General features: G+C 57.3%; 3 protein-coding genes across 6 annotated transcripts in view; 1 reads left to right on the forward strand and 2 right to left on the reverse strand.

The window, feature by feature from the left end:
• HDGFL2 (HDGF like 2) overlaps window positions 1-1,608 on the forward strand; it is a 28,899-nt gene extending 27,291 nt beyond the window's left edge. For all 4 annotated transcript variants that reach the window (XM_075903041.1, XM_075903042.1, XM_075903043.1 and 1 more), the window contains one exon: window positions 372-1,608. In XM_075903041.1, coding sequence (XP_075759156.1) covers window positions 372-465 — 94 coding nt within the window. In that variant the 3' untranslated portion in view covers window positions 466-1,608. The remainder of the gene's footprint in view (window positions 1-371) is intronic.
• Window positions 1,609-6,918: 5,310 nt separating this feature from the next.
• Window positions 6,919-12,290, reverse strand: LOC102446714 (perilipin-5). The gene is made up of 8 exons (XM_075903040.1): window positions 12,156-12,290; window positions 10,931-11,022; window positions 10,488-10,665; window positions 9,504-9,568; window positions 8,721-8,970; window positions 8,037-8,224; window positions 7,562-7,849; window positions 6,919-7,482 (listed from the first exon to the last, which is right to left on the reverse strand). Exons 1-8 carry the CDS (start codon window positions 12,163-12,165, stop codon window positions 7,090-7,092), a joined length of 1,464 nt encoding a protein of 487 aa, XP_075759155.1. The 5' UTR covers window positions 12,166-12,290; the 3' UTR covers window positions 6,919-7,089.
• Window positions 12,291-15,693: 3,403 nt separating this feature from the next.
• Window positions 15,694-23,167, reverse strand: LOC102445604 (perilipin-3-like). The gene is made up of 8 exons (XM_006110721.4): window positions 23,091-23,167; window positions 21,889-21,956; window positions 20,607-20,802; window positions 20,099-20,181; window positions 19,421-19,685; window positions 17,209-17,399; window positions 16,950-17,072; window positions 15,694-16,861 (listed from the first exon to the last, which is right to left on the reverse strand). The coding sequence occupies exons 1-8, from the start codon at window positions 23,125-23,127 to the stop codon at window positions 16,517-16,519; spliced, it is 1,308 nt and encodes a 435-aa protein (XP_006110783.2). The 5' UTR covers window positions 23,128-23,167; the 3' UTR covers window positions 15,694-16,516.
• Window positions 23,168-23,602: the final 435 nt, after the last annotated feature.

Consider the following 23,602-nt stretch of genomic DNA (forward strand, 5'->3'; position numbering starts at 1 on the left):
ATGGAGCGGTATGAACGAAGAGAGGAGGAGGAGACTGTACCCCCTAGAGCAGTGTCTCTTAAGCTTTTTAAGCCCGAAGAACACTAAACAATATTTTTTTTTAATGGGGAACACCAAGGATTTTTTTTGAGGGGGAGTTGGGGTGGGGAGTTATTGAGGGGAAAAAGGGGTCGGGGGAAAAGTTATGAGCGGCCATTTTGAAATCTGTCGTTGTCCGCGACACACCTCCGACTGCCTCGCAGCCCACCGGTGTGCCCCGGAACACAGTTTAAGAAACGCTGCCCTAGACCCTGCCTCCCTGCTTGGCTACCGTATCGTCTGAGCCGGGAATGGAGGCAACGCGGTGAGTTTCCTGTGCTCTTTCCTGGCAGCGGGCAAGACTTTCCTGAGATCAAAAGGCCTGGACTGGACAGGGAAAGGGTCCGCCTGGAGTCGGAGTCCGTGGACGAGGAGGAGGACAGCTGAGGGGGCGAATCCCGCGTGGACGAGAACACTTGCAGGGTCTCCGCACTGACGGCAGCGAAGGAGACTGTCTCGGCCTTGTCCCCAGAGTTACTTCACTAAGTCGCACCGTAGATGATGCGTAGGTCTCGTTCCCCCGCCCCTCCTGCTCCTGTGAAAGGAAAGAACTTCTGGGGAGGCTCTGTGCTGTATGTTTGTATTTGTCTCCTTGTTTGTTTGGGGTATTTTTTTTCCACCTAAATTCTTGTGATTTAAACCGACATGAACTGAACATAAAGGGTTTTTTAATGAAAAAATATCACTTGTCTATTTTCTTGAGCCCCTTGGTGACGGCTGTGAGCCCAGGGTGAGAAGGGGCGTCCTTTGGTTTTTTCCTTTGGAAGTGCGGTTAGACTGGGGGAGATTGGCTGTAAAAATAAACCCCAAAGCTCCCACGTTGGGTCGCCCTGCAGCACCAGGTCCAGTCTGGCCCATTTTACAAGGCAGACAAAAAAGGGTGGTGCTGCAGGCCCCCGTGGGGATAGGACAATCACCTGGAGTCTCTGGATCAGACCCAGCCCTGCAGATTTTGCAGTTGGATTGCAGCTCTTCTGCGTAACCCGGAAAACTCCAGCGCGTGATCCCGTAACGGTGCTGGCTCTTCAGGCCCAACCCTTTGTGTGGGTAACAAGCCAGCCGAGCGCTGGCGTGGAAACGTGGAGCAGCAGCACCGAGAACGGATCCTGCGTTATTTCCAGCTCGCTCCCGTGGTGTAACCGCACTTTGCAGGACCTTTGAATTAGAAATGCCCAGCCCATTTGCCCTCCTAGGTCCTATGGCTCTGAAGCCCCGGAATCATGTAGGATGCCCTTTCCTGCAGTCCCCCGACCGCTTAAAGCCAGAGGCTGTTGGCGTATCATTCCACCAGCAAACTAAAGTCGAGAGTGGAGCATTGTGATGTTTTGCTTCATGGATGGGTGCCCCTGGTATGGGGGAGGCGTTGCCACTGGCTGCTTTTATTTCAAATACAGTTGCTTATAAATTACTACAACTTGGGGGCTTCCTCTCATCAGCAAGAGTAGGAGAAATCTTTAGGGTTTGCTGTGTTTCAGAAGGATCTTGAGCTTTTGTATATGTAAAATAAAGACTTGTCCATCTGAAAAGGAAGACGAGTGTCCTGTCTCCTTTGCACTGCAGGCGGATGAATTGCAGAACCATGCAGCGCCTAACAGGCCACTGGTTGCAAATCCTCTGGCTTGTTCCAAATCAACCCCCAAAACTCCGGAAGCTGCAGCTTAATGCTCAGTTTTTATATTCCTCGCTGATGCGCTGCGCTGGAAACCTTCCATATAAACAATCACCCTAAACCAGAGTGACTCCTTTTACTCACTTAGGGTACGTCTACACTGCAACGCTGCTTCGAAATAACTAGCGCAGTTCGGAAATAACTTAGTCTGCGTCTACACAGCAGGCAGTTATTTCGAAATAGTGTCAAAATACTGTCAAGCTGGAGGCTGACTTTACTCCCCCTCCTGTAACCCTCACTGTACGAGGAATAAGGGAAGTCGGAGGAAGAGTGCTCTATTTCAAAATAAGTGCTGTGTAGACGCTCCCTATTTCGAAATAAGATACGCAATTGATGTCGCTCAATTTGCATAACTTCGAGTTAAGCCCTGCAGTGTAGACACACCCTCAGTGTGTGCCCTGGCTGCTACCAGCAATGTGGCCTTATTTGCAGGGTGCATTGTTCACAAACCCAGCACCGAGGGCGCGCTTATCGATTGTTTGTATCCCGGGAGTTCCTACAGGCTCCACCAAAGAGCAAGGGCCGGGTGCTGCCCAGACTAAGAGGCTGCTCCGAAGAGCATGCAGTCTGGAAACAGGCAGAAAGGTGGAAAAGCCTCATCCCCTTTTACAAAAGTCGGGGGAGAAGGAGGCCCAAGGAAGTTAAATGGGGTGGCCAAGCGCACAGAAAATCTATGGTCAAGGCAAGAATTGAAGCTGGCCCTCCTGAGTCTCAGGCCAGTTCCCACCACAGCTCTGCCTTGTCTTGTCAGGCTTGAGATTGCTAATCCGAGGGGATGCCTGGTCTTGCGACTTTCCTTAGGGCCCGTTGGAACCAGGCTGTTGCCAGCATGATCGTGTGGAGAAGGGCTCAAGGACATGCTGATGGCAAGTTATATTGGTGTAAAGCTGCTGCAGATATCCTGTCACTCATGCACATGCAAATCTGGCCTCTTGGGTCAGTGTGGCACACGCTCACCAGGAGTCACAGTGCGGCGTGCAGGGGCTGGAGTGTCACTTGACTAATTCTCTCCCTTTTGGCTTAGGGCAGAGCAGCTGGCGCTGTGTTGCGTGAGGGTTGGTGGAATTTGGCTGAGGACTAGACAGCAGGAATCGTGGGTGTTGCAAAGAACAGGACAAATCCACTGGTGACTGACATGGGGTAGAGTTTTACCACAGGGGACAGATTCTCACTCACATGGCTCCTAATCTGGGGGTGCAGTTAGAGCAATCCACCCTTCTCTAAGTTAGGTGCCCTGGGAAACCGATGCCCTGGGAAACAGAGCAGCCATACTCTAGGGCTATGTCTACACTGCAGGCTTCTTGCACGAGAACTGTTTCGTGCAAGAGTTCTTGTGCAAAAATTCTTGCACAAGAGTGCATCCACACTGCCATGTGCTTTTGCGCAAGAGCGTCCATGGCAGTGTGGACGCTGTCTTGCACAAGAAAGCTCTGGTGGCCATTTTAGTCATAGGGCTTTCTTGCGCAAGAAACCCCTGTTGCCTGTCCACACTGCTTTCTTGTGGATGAGCTCTTGCGCAAGAGGGCTTATTCCTCGTGGGGAGAGGAATAACTCTTGCACAAGAAGCCCTGTTTTCCGATGCTTTACTGTAAATGTACTTGTGCAAGAACACGTGTGCAGTGTAGACGCTCCGCAAGTTTTTGCACAAGAACAGCTGAAGACGTAGCCTAGGAGCATGTAAAGAGCTTTACTCTGACAGGGAGTTGGCTTGTGCAGGGGTATTGCCAGGAGCCCTTCTGCTTCTACCTTGCAGCTGCTTTATGCTGCCATAGCACAGTGATGCAGCATCATGTCCATGGTAGCAGCGGTGAAGCATCACTCCTCCGCCTAACTTTGCATCCATGAGTTGGGTAGAACAAGTGCAATTTACGCTCTAAGGGTGGGACCTGGTGGGACGTAGTGGGGGTGGTGGTCACGCTTGTCGCCACGGTGCTCACTTTGTTGTTGTCTCTGGGGGAGGCAGGTAGGGAATGACCCAGGCCGGCCTGACCCCGAGCGAGGTGGAGGATTGTCAGGTGACGTGTTGCCCAGGACTCTGAACAAAGGAGGCGGCCCGGGGGGGCTGTGAGCAGTTGCTAGGGGTGTGTTAGTTTTCCGCTGGCTGAGGGAGAAGGGAGCCTCGCTGGCCTGGGTGGGGGCAGGAGCCCAGAGCTGGGGGGCCAGGCCCCCCTTTCTGCAAGATGGATGGTACTGAATGCTCCTAGTTAGTTCCCATAACAACAAATCGGGGCTACGCTGTGTCCCTGTGAACTCTGCCTGCCAGCTGAGAGCGAGGCCTGGCTGCAGGAGTGGGGTGCAGGGCCTGGTGACTCCCCCACACTCCATCACACCCTGCAGCCACAGACTGAGCGCTGGTCTGGCCCCGTGTCACGCAAAGCTCTCCCCTTGGAGTGGATGGTAGGTTCAGCAAGGAGGGAGGGAGCGATCTGGACCAAGATGCTGTGGGGGGGGGGAGAGCAAATCTGGCTCTGGACTGCTTGTGCCAGGATAAAAAAAAAAACCCCAAGGAGCTGAATTAGCCATTCCTCGTAGGGGCTGCTGGGAGTGGGAGGGGCCTGGGCTCTATATAAACCCCTGGCAGCTGGCTGAAGGAGAGTTGAGAGGAAAAGCAGCCTCCGAAAAGGGCAGGGAGCCAGACCATCACCTGGGGGAAAGGGGCTGAGTCTGGGGAAAGCTGGGCACAGGCTGGGCTGCCTGTGGGGGGAACTCGCCTGAGAAGTGAGGGAACTTACAGGGAAAGGGGACTCATTCGGGGCGTGGGTGGGACGCTGGAGGCTGAGGCAGCCTTTTCGCAGGACCCTCAGGGCGTGGCGACACAAGGAGATTCTTTTGAAATCGAAAGAACTCCTGAAATAACCGTTCTGAAGGAAGCGTGGTTCCCCGAGGAAAGCGGGAGAACCGACTTGCGAATATATTTCCAAATAACAGGCTTGGTAGTGTGGACGTGCCGCTTATTTTGAAATAAGGGGGGTTATTTCCAAGTAATTCCCTGGTGTAGACCAGGGCTAATGTTCCCTCCGGTGTCCTCCAGACCCCTTCTGGGAGTGGTCAGGACCCCAGGGGGCTGGGTGGCAGTTGGGGTGTAGCTGGAAGACCAGCTCCCCTTGGTCCCAGCAGGGTCCCAGGCCCCCCATCTGCCTCCGGCTCCCCCTGACAGGGACTTAGCCTCTCGCTGCTCCAGCTCCCCATCTCCAGCGCGAGAGGCGGGGCCGGGGACTGAGGCGCTCGGGTACTACGGGCTCTGTCTCTGCAATGGAGGCGGCCTGGGGTGTGGAGCAGGATGGGCCCATGGCCATATGGGGTTGCTCTGGCTCTCCCCCAGCCCTGCCCGCCCCCGGCTGAAGGGGGGGAGGCTCTCACTGCTGCCCCCTCTCTGCCATCTGCACCTGAGGGGGGCAGCGGATTTGTAGGAGGGGCTGTGATGGGGGAGGGCAGTGGGGTGTAAAATGAAGGGCATCTGAGGGGGGGTTGGGTTGGCGGTGGCAGCTGAAACAATTTGTGGGGGAGCTGGGAACTCTGTTGAAACGGGTGGGGAGGAGGAGGCTAGAAACGTTGCCGACTCCTGAAGGTGGGGTGACTTTCAGAGAGTGCTGCTCTTAGAGTTGCCAGATGGTTTAGCAAAAAATACTGAACCCCTCCCCCCCCCCCCCCCCAAAAAAAAAACAAACCTCCGGGAAAAAATTCTGTTGAGGGGAAAAAAAGGGGGAGAACAAAGTTAAGCCAAAAAAAAAAGGGGGGGGGCTGCGCCTTTAAATGGCCCCAAGCTCCTCATTCTCCTGTCCCCGCCAGACGCGGCAGGGGAAAATTGTTCTTGCCAGGCGTCTGTTCAAGAGAAACAGGAAATACCCGACATTTCACGTCTGATATTTTTCTGGTTTTTTTTTACCCAAGGGGACCCGAATAATGAACAGTCCCGGCAAAAACCGGACCCCTGGCAGTCCTATATTGGAAATTTTGCCCTCAATCAAAATGGCCACCGTCGCACCTTAATAGGCCTGAAGCCAGAGGCTGCCCTCAGCGGGACGGCCCTGGAGCCCTGTAGCCTTGGTAGAGAGAAGGGGGGCTGAGCCCGGTCCCCATGGCGACCGTCTGCCCAGCGTGTCAATGGGCGCGAAGCCGGGCAAGGTGGACGGGCTCTCCCACGGCCTCCAGTGGGGCCGCAGCCAGCTGCCCTCAGGGGAGACGGCACCTTCCTCCGAGCGCGAGGCTCTGGCGGGAGGAAAGGAGACTGCGGCGGCCCAGAGAACGGCCCTGCAGGCAGCAGGGAGGGTGCTTGTGTTGAGGAACGAGGGGAAGAAACTGAATGTGGGGGAGCCCGAAACAGACTAAGGGGGTGCTGGGGACAGACTGAGCAAAGGGGAGGAAACTTTGTGAGCACGGGGAGGGAGGGCGATGCAAATGGGGCAGCTGCCTGCGCTGTCTAGCCAGGCAGGGGAGAGGGCAGCGCCCCAGGCCAAGGGGAGAAGAGGGGGGCGGCTGAGAGGTAGGCATTTCAGGGTGATTCGGCCATCTGGGCAGCTGAGTTTTGGGCCACGCTTAGTCCAACAAGTCTCCTCTGCTTTGGAAATCAGCCACCCGCCGGCTGAGCGCTCAGAGCTGAGCAAGAGGAGAATGTGACAATGGTTCCGGTGCCCACCCCCGTGCGGCGAGAGTGCTGCTAATCCAGCGCTGCTCTGTGATCATGGCTGTCAGTGCCCCGGGTTCACGCCATGATGTCCCGGCGGGGGGAGGCGGGCCCTAGCTCTTAGCTGGGATACTGTGGCTTTGGGAGTTTATGGTGCAGGGGGCAGAGAAGGGAAGTTGTTGATCTGGCTGCCTGGGCCAAATCCCAGAACATTCTAAAAATTAATAATCTCCTTGAATTTGCATAGTTATTTTATCCATGTCCCGTCCTAAACTGGTGCTGGGGAGTTGCTGGCTCCCAGGTCAGTGGATTGCTGCACAGCCACGTTTGCAGCCAAGGACGAGGATGCTAGCGCCTAGGAGCCTGGAGGTGGGAGCCGACTACTGGCCCGTCCATCCACTACAGTGGACTAGCCAGCAATTTCTGTACCGTTACCGGTTAGGCAAACTCCGACAGGTGAGGCGAGGGCACTGGGTGCTAGTGCAGAGAGAGAATTCGTTAGCTGGCTTCCTGTGCATTGCGATTAACTAGCACCAACGGCCTTAGCTTGGAAGAGAGATGGGAAAACAAAGCCGTCCATTTATTGGCTATTGCAATTTCACCCGGGTGCCTCACGTTTGAAGTGCAGCCCACGAGGGCCAGAGTAAAACCCAGTCTCCGAGTACAGGGGTAGGGTGAGGTCTCTGCTTTGGTTGGGCTGAGCACGGAAGCTGGCCCGCTAGTCCTCTTTGCAGTCCTGCGGCTCGTAGTGTTGCAGAACTTTCAATATATCCGGCTCCTCTGTCTCCAGCAGCTCTCCTTCCAGGGAAACTAAGGATTGCACAAGCCACGTTACAGGTGGGTTCTGCAACAAAAACTCCGTCACTTCATCCAAGGCCTCCCAAGCTTTGGCCACCTTCCCCCGGCTCTGGTTCAGCACGCTGCTGGACAGATCCTGGACAGAGTTGGCCGAGGAGAAGTAGCCATGCAGCTCCGCCATGTTCTCGTACACATGCCGCATCTTTTCCTGGAGATGCACAGGAAGGTCTTTGACGTTGTCCAGGAGGTTCAGGTACGTCGCTTGCAGCTGCTGCGTCAGGCTGCGGGACATCTCCAAGGTTTTGGACTCCACCTGCCAGGAGAGCACAAAGGAAGGGTGAGTGAGGTGAGGTTTGCCTGAAGGCAGCAGTCCGGGTTTCTAGGGAAGATACCTCTAGATGTGCCGAGCCGCTGTCCCTGCTGCTGCTGACGGAGGAGCGGTGGTCCTTGCTGCTGCTGACGGAGGAGCGGTGGTCCTTGCTGCTGCTGGCGGTGGGGCCGTGGTCCTTGCTGCTGCTGGCGGTAGGGCAGTGGTCCTTGCTGCTGCTGGCTCTGGAGATGCTCTCCCTGCTGCCGATTGGCCCCCAAGTCCCTTCCTGCTTCTGGTTCCACTGTTTCCACATGCTGCGCAGCTTCTCCTGGCTGCCCTGAAGCTGCCCCTTCTGCTGGATGTGTTCGATCTGCAGGGTGGAAAAAACACGGACTCAGGGATCCCGTCAGCCTGCTCCGGGCTGGGCACAATGAGCCGAGCAAGAGCAGCGAGGGAGGCTTGGATGGGAGGTGGCGAGTGTCCCCGATAACCGGGCTCTGGCCGGGTCCCAGGCAGGACAGTTTGCAGGCCGAGGAGAGGGCTGGGCGCGTTCGTACCAGGTCGATCGTCTGGTGGAGCTGAGAGAGGTTCTCGTGGGTGTTCTGCCGGGTCAGTCTCAGCTTATTCAGAATGAGCATGAAGGCCCGGTTCCGCAGGCTGGTGGACAGGGACCCCAGGCGCACCAGGCAACCCTTCTTGTGGTGCTCCACAGCAGAGGCATCCAGCCCTTTCATTGTGAGTGCAGCTGGAGAGAGAGACAGACCGCGTCAAGGAGGCAGGGACCACGGCCCAGAGCAGGGTTCTTTATAGGCTGAGCTCTTGGGCAGCCACCCCAAAGAGATTCCAGTGCCGCCCAGCTGATTAGCAGAGTGCCCACAGTACCCACAGCTGGCAGTGCACGTTTCTGCTGGTGGTGCGCATGCGCGCATGCACATAAAATGTATTCCTCACGAGCATGGAAAAATTACATAGGCACCTTTGAGGCTCCGGGCCAAAGTGCTGAAACTTTGCACCTTGGAGGGCCTGGGTCTATACAACAGCCCACGAGTTCAATAGGGAGCCTCCTCTAACTCCAAGGGACGGCTTAATGAGTGCCTTGGGGTAGCATGTCCAGGGACCGCCCGCTGCAGGTAGAAGGGGTGACTTCTAGTGCCGGGGGGTGGGACGTTTTGTGGGGGGCGAAGGGAGATTGGGGGGGCTCGGTCCTTTTATGGCCCCCCGAGAAGAGCAGCACTTCTCACCGAGCTCCTTCTCCGTCACAGGCAGATAACGATTCATCAGCTCTTCCGACTTGTCCAGGGCTTTGTCCACGCTGCGCAGGAAGAGCTGGCCCACTTTGGAGCTCATGAGGCTGCGGAGGCTGCTGGTCATGGCTGCTCGGGCACCGGCCGCCCTGGAGGGGCGGCTCGGCTCCTTGGCGTAGGCCACTGCAGCTACCGCCATGTCGTCTGTCCCTTCGGATGGCAGGGGCTCCGAGGTCTCTGTCACCACCTGCAAGCAAAAGGAGCTCGGGTCAGGGGCTCCTGGCAGTGGCTCAGGGGAGGGAGCAGGCAGTGGATTAGAAGAACAAGTTGCCCAGCTAGTCCTTGAGAGGTCTTCACAGCAAGACACTAACCACCCATCCTCCTGGGCGGGGGGGCTCTCTGTCTGTCATCCCCTGACTGAGCGGTGGAAGCTTCCTTCCAAGTATATCCTGGGCCGGTGAGGAAGGATGGCCCAGTGGTCAGGGCACCCGCTGGCTGAATTCCCTGCTCTGCCACTAACTCCCTGGTGTAACCTCGGTCATGTCACTTATCCTGTCTGCCACCAATCCCCGTCTGCACAAAGGGGCAGAATCCCTGTGGCAGGAGGGACTCAGAGCGGAGGGTAAAGGAGGCCACGTGAGGACCAGGGTGGCAGGTATCGCGCAGCGCTTCAGAGTGACCAGTGTTGCTTGGCAGCCTCAGGGATCCCCCACGCTGGGCTGGGTTCATCTCTGTGCGAGATGCTCGTCCCCAGGAGACTACCCAGGTGGAAATGGTTACCTGCTTGGGTGGCTGCTGAGGGCCTTTGCCCAGCCCGTTGCTCGGGGTCTTTGCGGCTGGCACAGCTGTGGGGACAGACAGCAGGGGGGATCATGAGCAGTTGTGGGGCACAGGGCGAACAGGAGGGATCGGGCTCAGGCTGCGGGGTGTCTGTGCCTGCGAAGATGGAGTTCTTCAGTGCTTGAAATGCTGATCAGTCCAGCTGCTTGGAGCTTTCCGCTCCCCCGGCTCAGAGTGCGCCCAGCGGATGGGCCAGCATCAGAGAGGGGAGCCCCAGGGAGGAGACGGGAGCTGGGGTTTGATGTCCTGGGGCAAGACAGCTGCGTTCCAGCTCTGCCCCTGCCTCCCCAGCCTGTGCCCTCTGCTGCGTCGCACGGTGCTGCTAGGAAGCTGCCAGCGGGAGTCCAAATTCCCTGCTAGTGTAACTCACGCAGCGAGCGTGGGTCAGTCTCCCGCAGTGGCACGTAGCCCGCTCACAGCGAGAGAGCAGAACAAGGGAGCTCTACAGCCGAGGCTGGGAGCCAGCTGGCTTTATGGCTCAAGCTCCAGAGGTCCCAGGTTCAAATCTACCTGGTGGCGGTTACACAGGCTTTGGAATTCCTGCTACCCAAACAGCTGCTCCTGCATTTGCGACTGAGACCTATACTACCAGCGTGTGCAAGGGGGGAGGGGCTGTACCCCCACTTCCTGGCTCAGTCAGTACAAGCAAAAGCAGCCTTGCTGCACGGCCACGCTGGCTGTCCCAAGTCGGCAGCTAGGGCTGCAGTGCTCAGGGCAGCTAGTTGGATCTGCTCTCGCCAAGCTGGGACCCTGCCACAGCCCTAGAGCACCAGGCCAGAGTGGAAACTGGCCTCCTACATGGCCAGCAGGGACACTGATTCCTGGGAGCAAGAACACAGACTGCAGGGAAAGGATCAAACCCCACCAGCATCTCCCCGAGGGTCCCCCCTTCTCCCAGGCTCTGGCCGCAGCCCCACGACTCACTCTCAAATTCATGTTCCAGCTGGGCAGGCCTGGCAGCAGCAGCACCAGGCTCCGGTTTGGTCTCTGGCACCTTGCACGTGGCTTCCAGGCAGGAGCTGCTGTCGTGGCTGGGGACATCAGGTGCCAGGTCGTAAATGGAGGAGACCAAGGGCATGCTGACCATCCTGTCCACTGCAAACTAACCGCAGAGAAGAGCCAGGCCGGGGGTAAGGAAAGCGGGACTCCCCGGGGCTGGATTGCACCTGCTCCCATCCCAACCCAAGCCAGGGGGCAAGGCGCTGGGCAGGGAGCCTGGCTTTCTGAGCCAGAGCGCTGCAGGGAGCGAGCGAACGGAGCTTCACCGTATTAGGGGTTTGCAGCGAGTGTTCCTTCCCCTGGCCCTGAACCCTCCCTCCCCCCCAGTGCCCGTGTGGCGCTGCCCAGGACGTCCCTCCCCTCTGTACCTCATTGTCCAGCGAAGCCGTTCTCAGTGTGGGGTCGGAGGACACGCCCTGTGGTCCTTTTTCCGCAGCTGGCCCAGCGACTTCTGGGGTGGCTGATGGGACAGAATGAGGGAGATGGGGCAGGTCAGGGAACACGTTGCCCAGGCAGATTAGCTAGACAGCAGAATAGGCGCCTAGTGCGCTTGACGCTGTACATCCACTCAGGGAGACAGTCCCTACCCCCTGGGGGCTTCCAGGCTATGGACCAGACAGCAGGAGTAGCTCCTTCCTCCTCCCCATTTTACAGATGGGCAAACTGAGGCAGACAGCGAGTTAAAAGGCCTACCACACTCCCCTGGTTGCAGGCCAGTGCCTCGACCACACACTCAGCCTGCCTGGTGTTTGGACCGGCTTCCTAGGGATGAGTGGGTGTGACATGGTGAGGTGGGGACCGGGGAAGGCTGGCTCTCTACAACGGTGCCTACTGCAGCATTGATCTGCCGGCCTAACGCCAGCGTGTAAACCCGGCCTTCACCCATGGACAGGGCTTTCCCCTAAGGACGCCACCTCCCCGCACGAAGGGCGCTATGGGAGCGGGGGTGGCCTTTCAGCAGCACAGCGACATGGGCAGCTGGGCGGGCCAGGAGCGCGGGGTTTTCACAGTGCTGCAGGCGTCGGCCTCGCTTTTAATAGCAACCCAACCAAAGTGACCCCCCCCACCCTGCACGTGCCGGGCAAGAGCTGCCGTTCTTAGAGGGACGGCCGCATCTGCTCCCGCTCTTCCCGGCCCTCCGGTGGGCCCGGCCCTGGGGCACAGGTGGGCCAGGGGATGTTTCAGCCCCTGTAGGGGAAAGGTAGCTGAGGCAGGTGGAAGGGGTCGGCCTTCGGGGACAACCACGCAGGGCAGCACGTCCCCAGGAAGCAGCCCAAGTGGGACACAGCCCCCTGGCTGCCCGCTCTTGTGTGTGCCTGCTGCTAAGGGGGGAAGTTGTTAACTGATGGCAGAAAATGCTCTTGGCCACATGCGTGGGACAGGGCGACGTGGCAGCGTCTCATCGGGGAGGAGAGGGAGATCAGCGGGAGCGGAGAGGGCAGAGCGTGAGGGGCCGGACGTCTGGGTGCCATGGACCTTCACGTGCTCCCTCGAGCGGCGAGAAGGGCGACGTGGCGGCAGGTCGCGCCCAGCCTCTTGGTAAGCACCTTGCCTGAGTGCTAGTGCTGCCCTGGCACTGTCCTTTCTACTCACCCTCTGCCATGGCCTCTGCTCATCCGGCGGGGGGGCTGGAAAGGCCTGGTCCAGGCCCCCGCCCGGCCCTGGGGCTGCCCTGCTCAGGTAGCTGGGCCCTCTCGGAATCCGCCCGCCCCAGGCAGCTGCTTGCCCCACACGGCTGCGTCATTGTGACATGTGGTGACATCACAATGCCCTGGCCTGGCTGCTGTAGCCTCGCCTGGGCCTTTCAGGGCTGGGTTGGAAGCCACAGACGGAGCCTTTGCTGTCCCCCTCGGCAGGCCTAGGGGCGAGATACCTGCTGCTGCTAAGCACAGGGAGCGACCAATGCAGGGGAAGGGGCTCTAGCGCAGCAGCCTTCCTACAGGACGCTAGAAACAGGGCAGGTTGGCAAAACAGGCCAAGGGCCGGGGAGGGGAGAATTGCCTTCATACCTAGGCAGCTCACCACTGAAATAAATACAAGAACGCCTCCCCCAGCCAGCCCAGTGGCTGGAGCGCTCAGCTGGGGGCTAGGAGACTCGGCTTCTAGGCCTTGCACCTCGCCAGCCCATATTCCCCCCCCCCAGGAGTCAGCCTCCCACCCTGGCCCTACAAACCGTTGTTTGGAACGGCTCCCACAGGAGGGGCATGGAAGGCTCTTTCTCCCCTCTCCCGGGTTGGGATTCCTGCCCCAGTCTCTGGCCACGTGGCTGGCCTAGAACTTGCGGTGCTTTGCCCTCCAGCTGGGCGTTGCGGCGATGATCAGACTCAAACGGGGAGGCGGCTGCAGGGTGCATCACGACTCCAAACGTGCACGGAGACCCGCCCCCTCTCCGTGCAGATCATGCATCGCGCAAAAGCGGTTTTGCCCGACGCCAGCTTATACCCACATCGACCAGTAAAGTGTAGGGGGCCCCTCGTCATTGTTACACACTGAGACGAACAGGGACACCCCACTGCGACTGGACCATTCTGGTCTGTATAGAGCATGGGTTCCCAAACTGGGGTGTGAAGAAATTCCAGGGCGGGGGGGCATGAGATGACCCAGCCCTTCCCCCCCACAATTAAGATTTGCCGCCCTGCCTAGTTCCTTTTTTTTTTGCTCAAGTTTTTTTTTTGGGGGGGGGGGGTGAGGGTTTTTCAAAAAAATCAGAAGGGGGGGGGGGCATGATGCTGAAAAGTTTGGGAATCACTGGTATAGAGCGAGTTATCCCCATGCTCAGGTTTGCCTGTTGTATGGGGCTCCCTCCTCACCAGCCACCCAGCCTGCTTCTCAGCTGAGGCATAAGCCCTGGTCGCCCTCAGCCAAGCGTGCTCACTGAATGAGCAAAAAGGGGGAAGAAGAGAGCTACGGTATGAAACTTACCTCAGGTACGGGTAGTGCTTAAGGCTGTGGAAAACCACGAGACTGCTGTAGCCGGTGGAATGGTGCAACAGCTCTTGCCAAAAAAAAAAAAAAAAAACGTGGGCAAGTTTGGAGCTCGAGATGCTCCCTGAGAAACAGGACGTATGGAGCTGTGAATGCAGCCAGCGCTGCCAGCGCTTTCAGGAGCACCTTGTTTGGCCACCTTGCACACGCCTTCTTTGTTGGAGGCCGTTTTTGCACCAGAGACTGTGCCCTCCAGCTGGCGAGAGGCAGCTGGGCTGTGTGTGGAGTAAGCTCAGTCCTATTTTAATCCTCTGAGCACGTGTGAATTGTCACTTGCCATACACATGGACTAGCACAGGCCAGTGAGAGGGGGTTGCCAGCTGACAATGCCAGCAGCGGTGTCTAGTGACAAACACCAAGCTACAGCTGGCCAGCAGCGTGGTCCCCTGCCTCCTTATTCCAGGGCAGCCTTTGCTTTAGCAGCAGTGACTCCTGTGCTTCCCCATGCCCACTGGCTTTTTCCTGAGCAGAGAAAGAAATGGCCACCCCCAACGGTTCCCCTCCCCAATACCATCACGGCCACCTCTAGCCCAGCTGCCTGCTCTGTTAAACCTGAGCTGTAACAGCATCTTGGCATTGAGTTTGTTATCTACACACCACGGAGAGCTACTAGGTTTAAGCTTGGAAAGAGAACGGCTGGCGATTCTAGTGCTGACATAAGCATCATTGTAGGTGATGACACCTGTTAGCAAAGTAATAGGGATGTAGCCATGAAAGGAGACAATCTTTAAAGTGCTGTATCGTCCTAATAAGCTGGTTTATTAGGCAACGAGCTTCTGGGGGCCAGACCCACTTCCTCAGATCAAATTATGGAAGAAAATGGGCATGACCATATACACACCAAAGGGATACAATCAAGAAAGTGACCACATCTATATGTTCACTTTTTTGATTGTAGCCCTTTGGTATGGTCATGCCAATTTTCTTCATTAGTTTTTAAAGTGCTGTATTGTCCTGTCTTGTGTTAGCAAAGTGTCATCAGCCATTCACTTAAAAAGCCAGACACTATTGCTGCCTAACCCATGTATTTTGATAGAAGATGCTGACTCCATGCACCCCAGGGCTACATCTAGACTGGCCCCTTCTCCGGAAGAGGCATGCAAAGCAGGCAAGTCAGAATAGGGAAATCCATGGGGGATTTAAATAAACATGGCCGCTGCTTTTTTTCCAGCTTGGGGAAAAGAGCATCTAGACTGGCGTGATCCTCTGGAATAAAGCCCTTTTCTGGAGGATCTTATTCCTACTTGCAAGTAGGAATAAGATCCTCCGGAAAAGGGCTTTATTCTGGAGGATCGCACCAGTCTAGATGCTCTTTTCTGGCTTTTCCCCCCAAGCCAGAAAAAAGCAGCGGCCATGTTTATTTAAATCCCCCGCGGATTTCCCTATTCTGACTTGCCTGCTTTGCATGCCTCTTCCGGAGAAGGGGCCAGTCTAGATGTAGCCCAGGTGATCCTAATGCCATTGAAATGAGCTGGCAGGATGTTTGAGGGATAAACTGTGTGGCCATGGCTGATAGGCTAAGGCTAACACAAAACAAACAGGATCCAGAAAAGTGGAGGATGTTTCTGTAAGACTGAGGAAGGCTAAACCCAAGCAAGTTGTAGAACCCTGACCTAATGTTTTCTTTGCTTCTATTAATGGCACTTCAAATAGTTGCCAATGATGGTGAGGTCCCCCAGAAAACAAAAAACCAAACCCACTTCCTTACACAGAAGTGAAGATCTTTGTAGAGACCCTTTGAGCTTGTGTGTTGCATAAATGCCCTTGCAGAGCTAGGGGCAGCTGGAAGGGAAGGCACAGTGGAGTCCAACAGCATTACCATGGCCCCAGCTAGCTCTGTGCAGGATGCTAAGTGTACGGGGGAAGCAAGAGAGACGAGAGTTGGCTAATTACAGCCATTTCAAGAATGGTTTCAGGAGTTTGTCTCCATGAGGTGACCTAGGTAGATGACTAAGAAGCAGGGTCTATAGGGCTTAGTTCAGAGCCCTCCAGCCATTGCTCTAAAGGTAAAGCTCTGCTGGGGAGGGGATTGTTGGAGGAAGGGAGAATCCATCCCCCAACAGCAGGGGCCAGCTTCTGTCAGCGCTGGGAAGGAGACTTGTCATGGCCCTTCAAGCTCGGGCCCCACACACCACACAGACAGGACTTTGTCAATGCAAGTACAGCTTTATTGCAAGCAACCGGTTCTTATCAGATACAGAAGTCAGAGCCAAGGCACTTTGATTTGGGCAGGCAGGGAATCCTGGAAGGACAGCAGTGCTGGGCACTGAGTGCACTGGTCAGTTCCTGGTCTCACCAAGGAGCTGTGATGTGGTAGCTCCAAGGCTGGAGCAGCCTGTATGTTTAACAGGACTAAGCTGCAGTTAGCTGGGAGCTGCTGTTGGGACCTTACATCAAATACCCAGTTGGAGCAGAGATCCCAGGCTTGGATCAGCCACAGTGTTAGCGCTTTGCTAAAAGTGGAAGGATTTGCCTGCCAGTGTCCACTCAGGGCTACCCACCTGAGTGATGGTCTAAGACCAGACTGCATGCCAGCATTTTGGATTCCTAGGATCTGCTGCTAATAGGAATAGTCTAGGTTACAGAGGTGCTGGGCCCTGTGGACCCTGATGGGGTGGAAGTCAGATGTTCTGACGACTCTCACCTAGAGGTGGCTGCCGGGGCACCCCAGCTCTGCCTTAAGCCCCATTTCAGGGGGTCATGGATTGTTCAGAGCCAGTGAGTTTCACTGGGAGCTTGACCCAGCCCACAGTGGCTGTCTCCCATGGAGGAAGCTTCTGCATCCAAGAGCCAAGCTCAGTGCAGCAAGAGGGATGCCAGGGCTGAGGCACTGAATCTGGCCACCCTGTGCTGTGCTCCAGCGCCAGGCTAGCTGTGTAACAGGAAGTGATGCAGGGGCAGGAGTTACTCCCCTCCCCCACAGAAGCTCTAGGCTTAGCCTAGAGCCTTGAAGCCGGACGGGCAGGAGGCTACTCCATCTCCATTTCCTCCTGCTGCTTGCCCGATGGGGCGAAGGGTCCCACCAGCCAAGAGAGGGGGGCATTCTGCACCACCTGCTCCATCAGCTCATCCACCAGCTTCCGGGCCTTGGTCACGCGCTCCCGGCTCTGGGCCAAGACGCTGCCGGTCAAGTCGTGGAAGGAGCCGGCGGCGGCGAAGGAGGCACGCAGCTCGTCCACGTTGTGACGGACCAGCTGCACCTTGTCCTGGAGGTCAGCGGGGAGGCCTTGCAGGCCGGCCACCAGGCTCAGGCAGGTGGTCTGCAGTTGCTGGGTGAGGCTGCGGGACATGGCTAGAGCCTGGTCCTCCACCTGCTCCAGAGGAAGGTCAGGTCAGTCAAGAAAGGAGCCTTCCCTGCGCCCAGAGTTACTGGAAAGTTAGAGTTACCCCATGGAGACCCACCTGTGGCTGCACGGAGACTGTCTCCTTGTGTGGCTGCTTCTGGCTCCACTCCAGCCACATCTGGTGCAGCTTCTCCTGGCCCTCCTGGAGCTTCTGAGCACCCCCCTGCTTGGCATGCTCCATCTGGAAGGAAAGACGCCCGTCATCAGCCCTGGCTTGGTTTGACTCCTGCCCACAAGCTGGTTCAGCTGCAGCAGGGGCCTGTCCCGAGACACTTCCAAGGACCGGGGGTGCGCACAGGGCACAGCTGTTTTCCTACCAGCTCTATGGTTTGGTGGAGCTGGGACAGAGCCTCTTGGGTGCTCTGCCGGGCATCCCGCAGCTTGCCCAGGGAGTGCTGGTAGGCCCGGTGGCGCAGCTTGGTGGACAGGGACCCCAGGCGCACAAAGTAGCTCTGCTGCTGCTTCTGCTGCTCCACCTCGAAGCCTTCCACCGAGGTGGCCAGTTTAGCTGGAAGTGGGGGAGGAGGGTTAGTGGGACCAGGGGGACATGGCCACCCCCTCACTTCTAGCCTGCTCTGCCAACTGAGCAGTGTCTCAAGTTTGCCTGTGCCCAGGGTGACGTGCCAAGTGTGCCTCAGGAGAGAGAGTTCGATGGGGACTGACCAGCACTGCACCCAAAGACTCTTCATTTAGACCAACTAATCGAAGAGTCGATGTCATTTGCATGACTATTTGCTTAGACAAGAGCCACAAGGGCTCTTGTACATGTCAAAAGCCAAGCATCCGTGGGAACATGGGGGACTGAGCCCCCTTGCCCCAGACGCCCTGCAGTGCTTCTGAAGGGTAGCAAGAGCCTGCTCGTGACTTCAAGGGTGGAAGCAGCGTGTGTTTCTCTGCCCCTTCTCCCCATGGAGAAGGTGCTGGGAGGGACCAACTTTTAGACTGCTGCCTGCAGCACCAGATCCTGCTTCTCCCTCCCCCCTTGCAGCAGGGGGTGGGGGAAGAAAAAGCAGCTAGTCACTAATCTGATAAGCATTTGCTTATCGGATAGTCAACTAGTCGCTTACATCCCTCCAGCACCTCCCACCCCTGCATCCCTCCAGCACCTCCCACCCCTGCATCCCTCCAGCACCTCCCACCCCTGCTCTGAGGTCCCACGTTCCTGCGCGCGATTGTGGCAGGGGGCCTGGGCTGGTAGGAACTTGCTGGTGGGTCGTCTTTTCTAGCCTGTTCCCGCTCTCGTTGCCTTGCACAGACCTTAAGTTACATCTTGGCCAGTGTGTTTGGAGTGTTGGGGTGGGGGAAGCACCAATCACGACAGGCTTGGTGCAGTGCGGTCTCTCCACCTTGGGAATGGTAGAGTTACAGCTTGCACTGGCCAAGGCACACATAGGGTATAAGGGGAGACCAAGAACCCACAGGGGTTGCCCTGTTTGTAGGACAGCCAGGAGTCTGGTTTGGCTGTGACCTCAGGCTGAGTGGCTGTGCTGGCAACAAGGCAGGGATGCTGCCATTTGACAGACCAGATTGTACCCAGGGATTGTCACAATTGAACTAAAGGCAACTGGTATCACCCCCATTTCACTGGCTGGGGAGTGGCTCCACCATGGATGCACCTGACAGGCTGAGGCAGGAGTAGTTCTACCCCAATGCTTTAGCCATTAGGGAACACTGCCCTGGCAGTGTGTTAGCCTATTTGGGAGAGGTCAGACCACCATGTTCTGCTTAGGTGGTGGTGGTCCCAGCTTGGTGTCTTCTCAGGTTGCCTGGCAGGCAACAGTTTGTGTGGGGGAGGGGGAGAAGGTCACTTCAAATGCTGGTTGTGGTCATGGGCCAGCTCTGCTCCCAGAGAGCCCTGCACACCCCTGGCGGGATGAGATTTCACATGCTCCCCTGCCTCAGGCCAATCGGAGCCTGGGCAGAGGAGGGTGCACAAAGTAATTTGCTGTTCAAAATGGTTGGTGGCTCCCACTAGGTGCCATGTGCCCCTGGGGAGACCAGGGGAAGCCACTTTGAACAGCCAGTTACTGCCACACTCCCCACCCCCAGGTCTCAATTGGAGCAGCAGGATGACTAGGGCTGGATCAAATGGCTTGGAGGGGCCAAGTCTGGCCCACCCCTGGGCCAAGCAGTCCCATCATCTCCCATGTATTAGGGTCTACAAGATGCAAGGCAGAGATGGGGGAGCAGATGGTTCAGCTTTGTCTCTTGGCTATAAGCCTCCCCTTGTCTCCTTGCTCAGAGGAGCCTGTAGAGAATAGGTCCCCCCCACCGCCATATGTTCCCACTTCATGTGAAGCTTCCAGGCAGGCTAGCTGCCACCCCAGGAATGGTGGTTCTGTGCGTTCTATTATGTAGAAGTAGAATCTCCTAGGGAACAGCTGGGAGGAACCTCAAGACTCAAATTGTCAGGAAACCAAACCCAGCCTTGTAGGCTGGCTTCCACTGGAGCCATCACCTGTGCGCTCCCCCCCCCCCCAAATCCTCCTTTCCCAGGGCATGGGGTAGAGCTGCAGCTCCCAGTCTCACCTAGCTCCTCATCGGTCATCGGGAGGTAGTGATCCACCAGCTCTTCTGACTTGCCCAGCATGGCATCCACACCACTGGCCACCATCTGGCCCACAGCCGAGCCCAGGACCGTGTTCACACCACTCGTCACGGCCGATCTGGTCAGCTCCACGCCCCCCTGGACGGCCCCTTTGGTCAGATCCACCACGTCCGTCATGGTGTTGCTCACTGCGTCCTTGGCCCCGGTGACGGTGGCAGTCACCCGCTGTTTGGTATCCGAGATGATCTAGGGAGGACGGAGGTTCCATCACATGAGGCTGCAAGCCAGGGCTGGAATATTGCTGCATGGGGGGTATGCAGCTCTGCTTCTGCCCCCCCCATTCTGCCCCCCCCCCCCACTGTTCAGGGCCCATCATTAAACTCATCAGCATGTTCCTAGTGCCTACTCTGCACCGCCAGGCTTGCATGAGGCTGCAGAGACCCCAACAGCTGCAGAGACCCCAACAGCAGTGGATTTGTTCTGGCTGGCTGCACCCCTCCCTCCCTGAGCAAACAGAGCAGCAGCAACAGGTACCAGCCAGCACCACAGGGCAGAAAGGTGACATGTCGCTCTGCTGCTGGTCTTCGCGCTCCTTGCTCAGAGGAGCCGAGGGCACCGCCCCAGTCCCGGGGAAGGCTTTGCAGCCGAGAGGCTCTGACCTTGTCGGTCGGCTGTTGAAGGATCGGCAGCTTCTCCTCCAGCTTGTCCAGCCCCCGGCAGGCGTACTCGTTTGCAGTGGAAACTGTGAAGCAAGGCAGTTCAGTGTCTCCGCGAGGAAGCCCTCGCAGCTACAGCAAGTCCTGGGGGCTCGAGAACTGGGGTCCTGCCTGGGGGGTGGGACAGCAGGCAGAAGCCTGGCTCAGGCCCAGAGGGGAGTGGACCCACTCCGTCATACTCAGATACGGCTGCAGAGAACGGGCAGATCCAGGAATCCCTGAGCTTATGCTGCCTATAGACCGGCTACGGTGGCTCCATCCCTTAAGCGGGCTCACCCCAGGGCATGTCCCTAATATTGCCCAGCTGGAGTGTTTATGGCCCTCTAGGGAAGGGGTGATGTTTTGCCAGCCACTGGCTTCACGGACACCAGCCTGACTCCTTCCCAGGCAGGGGGCTCAATGCCCAGCTCCTTGGGCAGAGCATGGGGCCCTGCCACCCCCAGCTACTCACTCTGTGGCTCCAGTTTGGTCAGGATGGGCTGGGCACCGCTGACGGCCGCGGCAGTGATGGTCTTCACGCCCTTCTCCGCCGCGTCGCAGACGGATTTGACGTACGGGTGGCTCTCCTTGGAGGCGGCGTAGGCCGTGGAGACCATGTCGTAGGCAGAGCTGACCAAGGGCAGGTTGGCCACCCGGTTGGCTATGTTCTAGGGGGAGAAGGCAGTAAGGTATGGGGCAGAGCTACCAGGCAGCCCCCCCCCCCCTCCAAGCAGTCTAGGGGCCCTGCCATTGGTAGCTGGGTCTGTCAGCTGACATGGCCTACCAGGCACCCTTCTTAGAGGTGTTACCTTCTCTCCCCAGCTTGCCAGGTGAGCCCCGCTACTGCCAGGGGTATTCAAACTCCCCATACTGTTAGCACATTTGATGTTTGAGGCCAGGCCACAAATAAAGCCAGACAGCAAAGAAAAAGTCATGCAAGTCAGGGCCAGTATTCCCCCATCTTCTCCTTCCATGGGATGAAGAATCCGTGTGCACACCACCATTCTAGACAAGAGCCTAGCCATCGGCAAACTCGCCTGAGCAGAGCCAGGCCCCCAGCTTGCAGGGGACACTGGTCAGGGCTGGGCCGCATGTCACACTGCTGTGGTGCAGGAGATCAGCAAAAACACTTACCAGGAATCTGCAAGTGGCACTACTGCCCCCACACTCCCCATCAGGGTGTGGTCTGCCCCATATAGACAAACACAGGCTGAGCCATGTGTGGCTACTTCTCCAGCCCTGTGATTCTGGAGGCCTCAGGAGGGGGAGTCTGGTCCCCTTTGGGCAGGGGGGCTGATCCCAACACATCCCAGCCAGGGCATTGTCAAGCCGGGACTTAGACCTCCAGGGATGGAGATGCCACCTCCTCCCTAGATAACCCATCCCAGTGCTTCCCCACCCTCCTGGTGAAAGCTATTCCCCCCTGCAGCCAACCTAGACCTCCCCTCTACTGTCTCTAGTCAAGGGAGCCTTAGTAGAACTCAGCTGCCTTTTGATTAAAGCAAGGCCAAGAAGCCCTCTCTGAACACACAATGCTGAGGCCAGGCCTACACGACAAACCTACTTCGCTCGAACACTGCTGTAGAGGAGGTGGGGACAGCAAACGGCAGGCGAAGTGCCTAGTTTCTCTGCCCTCACCTGAGCAAGCTGACGCTGGGCTGGCCCAAGCAATATTGTACTGGTAGAACTGTGGTTTACCTTTACCCCCTATGCAGGCTCAGCTCCACTTTCTATTGCCCCCGGCGTGTACCTACCCTCTGCTCCTCGTCCTTCGGGGAAGCGGCGCTGGGGTCATTAGAAGCCATGGTGCAATCTGGGGAAACTGATTAGAAGACACAGAAACTCCCTAGTTAATCTGCCAACACTGACGATAAGACTGAGCAAATGCTAGAGCCATAAAGCCTGATCAGAGGTCAGCAGTGAGAGCAGACTTGTGACCCCCTCACTCAGCGGCACAACTGGTGGAGCAACAGCCCCCCGGGACCCAAGGCAGCAGGCACTGGGAGGCAGGTGTTGCTTTGCAATCCAGGGTGGCAGGGCAAACCCGCCCCCAAGGACCCTGCCGCTAACGAGCAGCGGCCTTCGCCCCAGACAGCTCAGGGCTGTTTCGACACCGCCTGCTTTGCCAGGCTTGTGTTGCAGCCGTTTCAGATGCCAGCTGCTAACCGGAGCCAGGGTCACGGTGACCCTCGGCCACACCCGCTTAGCGCCCCACAGCTGGGTAGGGAAGCCCGCTGACTAGGCAGGACCCTTCCCCCAGGCCCAGAGAAGCAGGGGGGGGGGTTTGAACACGTCCTGAGATAAGCCAGCCGCAAGGCTGGCCACTGTAGCAGCATCACCAGCCTCCAAGCCTTCCAGCCAGGCGTGACTCAGACTTGGGTCACAAGACACAGGAGGCACAGACAAGCCAATAGACTCCTTGGGGGGCTCGCAGTCCAGGGTTTCTCCCCCAGCCAGGAGGACTGAGGGGCCAATTGTTCCAAGGGGAGCCTCCCATAGCACCAAGCCAAGAGAGCCTCCACAAGCAGGGAGTTCACAGCACCCCAGGGCACAGCATCGCTGCCAAGCAGTTTGCTTTGAACCTTCCTGACAAAACATGCCTGTTTTGGAAGGGGGGGGGGGGGAGGAGAAGAGTGTTTAAGCCTCCAAGTGAAACTTTGCATTTCAGCTAGTTGGGAGAATGAGCCAGCCTCACCCCAGGAGGAGAGGAGGGACAGAGCTGAAACAAAACAAACTTTTCTATGCTGGGGGGAACCCCACAGCCCTGCCCAGCCAGGGAGCTATAGAGTAGCTGGAGTTCACTGTCTCCATTTCTAGTGTGGCTAAAGGCTAAGTCAGGAGCTCTCTGGGAAAGGGGATAAACAAGCCTTAAGTTCTTAGATACTGAAATTCCATCTAACTTGAGTTGATAAATAACTCCCAGCTCCCCACCCCCAGCAGGTTTCAGACCCCTTACCTCTCACTCCTGCTCCCTTCTCAGCCAGAAGCAACATAAGCCCTGTGCCTGCCCAGCCTTTATATAGCAGCACTAAGCCCCGCCCACGAGACCCGCCCCGCCCCTTCATTCCGGAGGCTGGCAAATGGGTGGGGCTCTCTAGCGAGTTGCATTAGAAATGGATCCTCATTGGTCACACATGAGCTCGCTCAAGCCAGGTGTGGAGCCTTAAGTCCCGCCCCTCGCAGGCACTTGGCTTGGAGGAAGGCTCGGACTTTGGTCTGTGGCTGGGGTCCTGGGGGCTGGTCTGTGTGAGCAGTGATGGCTGTCTAGGCTTTAGGGCCTGCTCCCTTGCCCTGCAGACCTCCTGGTGCTGCTAAATATCTCTCCAAACAAGGGAATTTCCTGCTACTGGAGCCATGTGGGTCCCACCTTGTTTGTCTAGTAACAATCAGTGAGTCGAGTGTCCTTCATCTCAAAGTGACACCCACCCACACCAACAGGCCAGGGGATGTAACTTGCCTTGAAGTCAG

This window comes from Pelodiscus sinensis, chromosome 19 (genome assembly GCF_049634645.1).
Source record: "Pelodiscus sinensis isolate JC-2024 chromosome 19, ASM4963464v1, whole genome shotgun sequence".
Lineage (NCBI taxonomy): Eukaryota > Metazoa > Chordata > Testudines > Trionychidae > Pelodiscus > Pelodiscus sinensis.

Coding starts and splice junctions, on each gene's coding strand:
- LOC102445604 (XM_006110721.4), bottom strand. CDS start 23,127: ATGTTGCTTCTGGCTGAGAAGGGAGCAGGAGTGAGAG. Junction 20,182..20,606: donor GACCAAACTGGAGCCACAGA/GTGAGTAGCTGG, acceptor CTTGCTTCACAG/TTTCCACTGCAAACGAGTAC. Junction 17,073..17,208: donor TCCACCAAACCATAGAGCTG/GTAGGAAAACAG, acceptor CTTTCCTTCCAG/ATGGAGCATGCCAAGCAGGG.
- LOC102446714 (XM_075903040.1), bottom strand. Junction 8,225..8,720: donor TGTGACGGAGAAGGAGCTCG/GTGAGAAGTGCT, acceptor CTCTCTCTCCAG/CTGCACTCACAATGAAAGGG. Junction 7,850..8,036: donor TCCACCAGACGATCGACCTG/GTACGAACGCGC, acceptor TCCACCCTGCAG/ATCGAACACATCCAGCAGAA.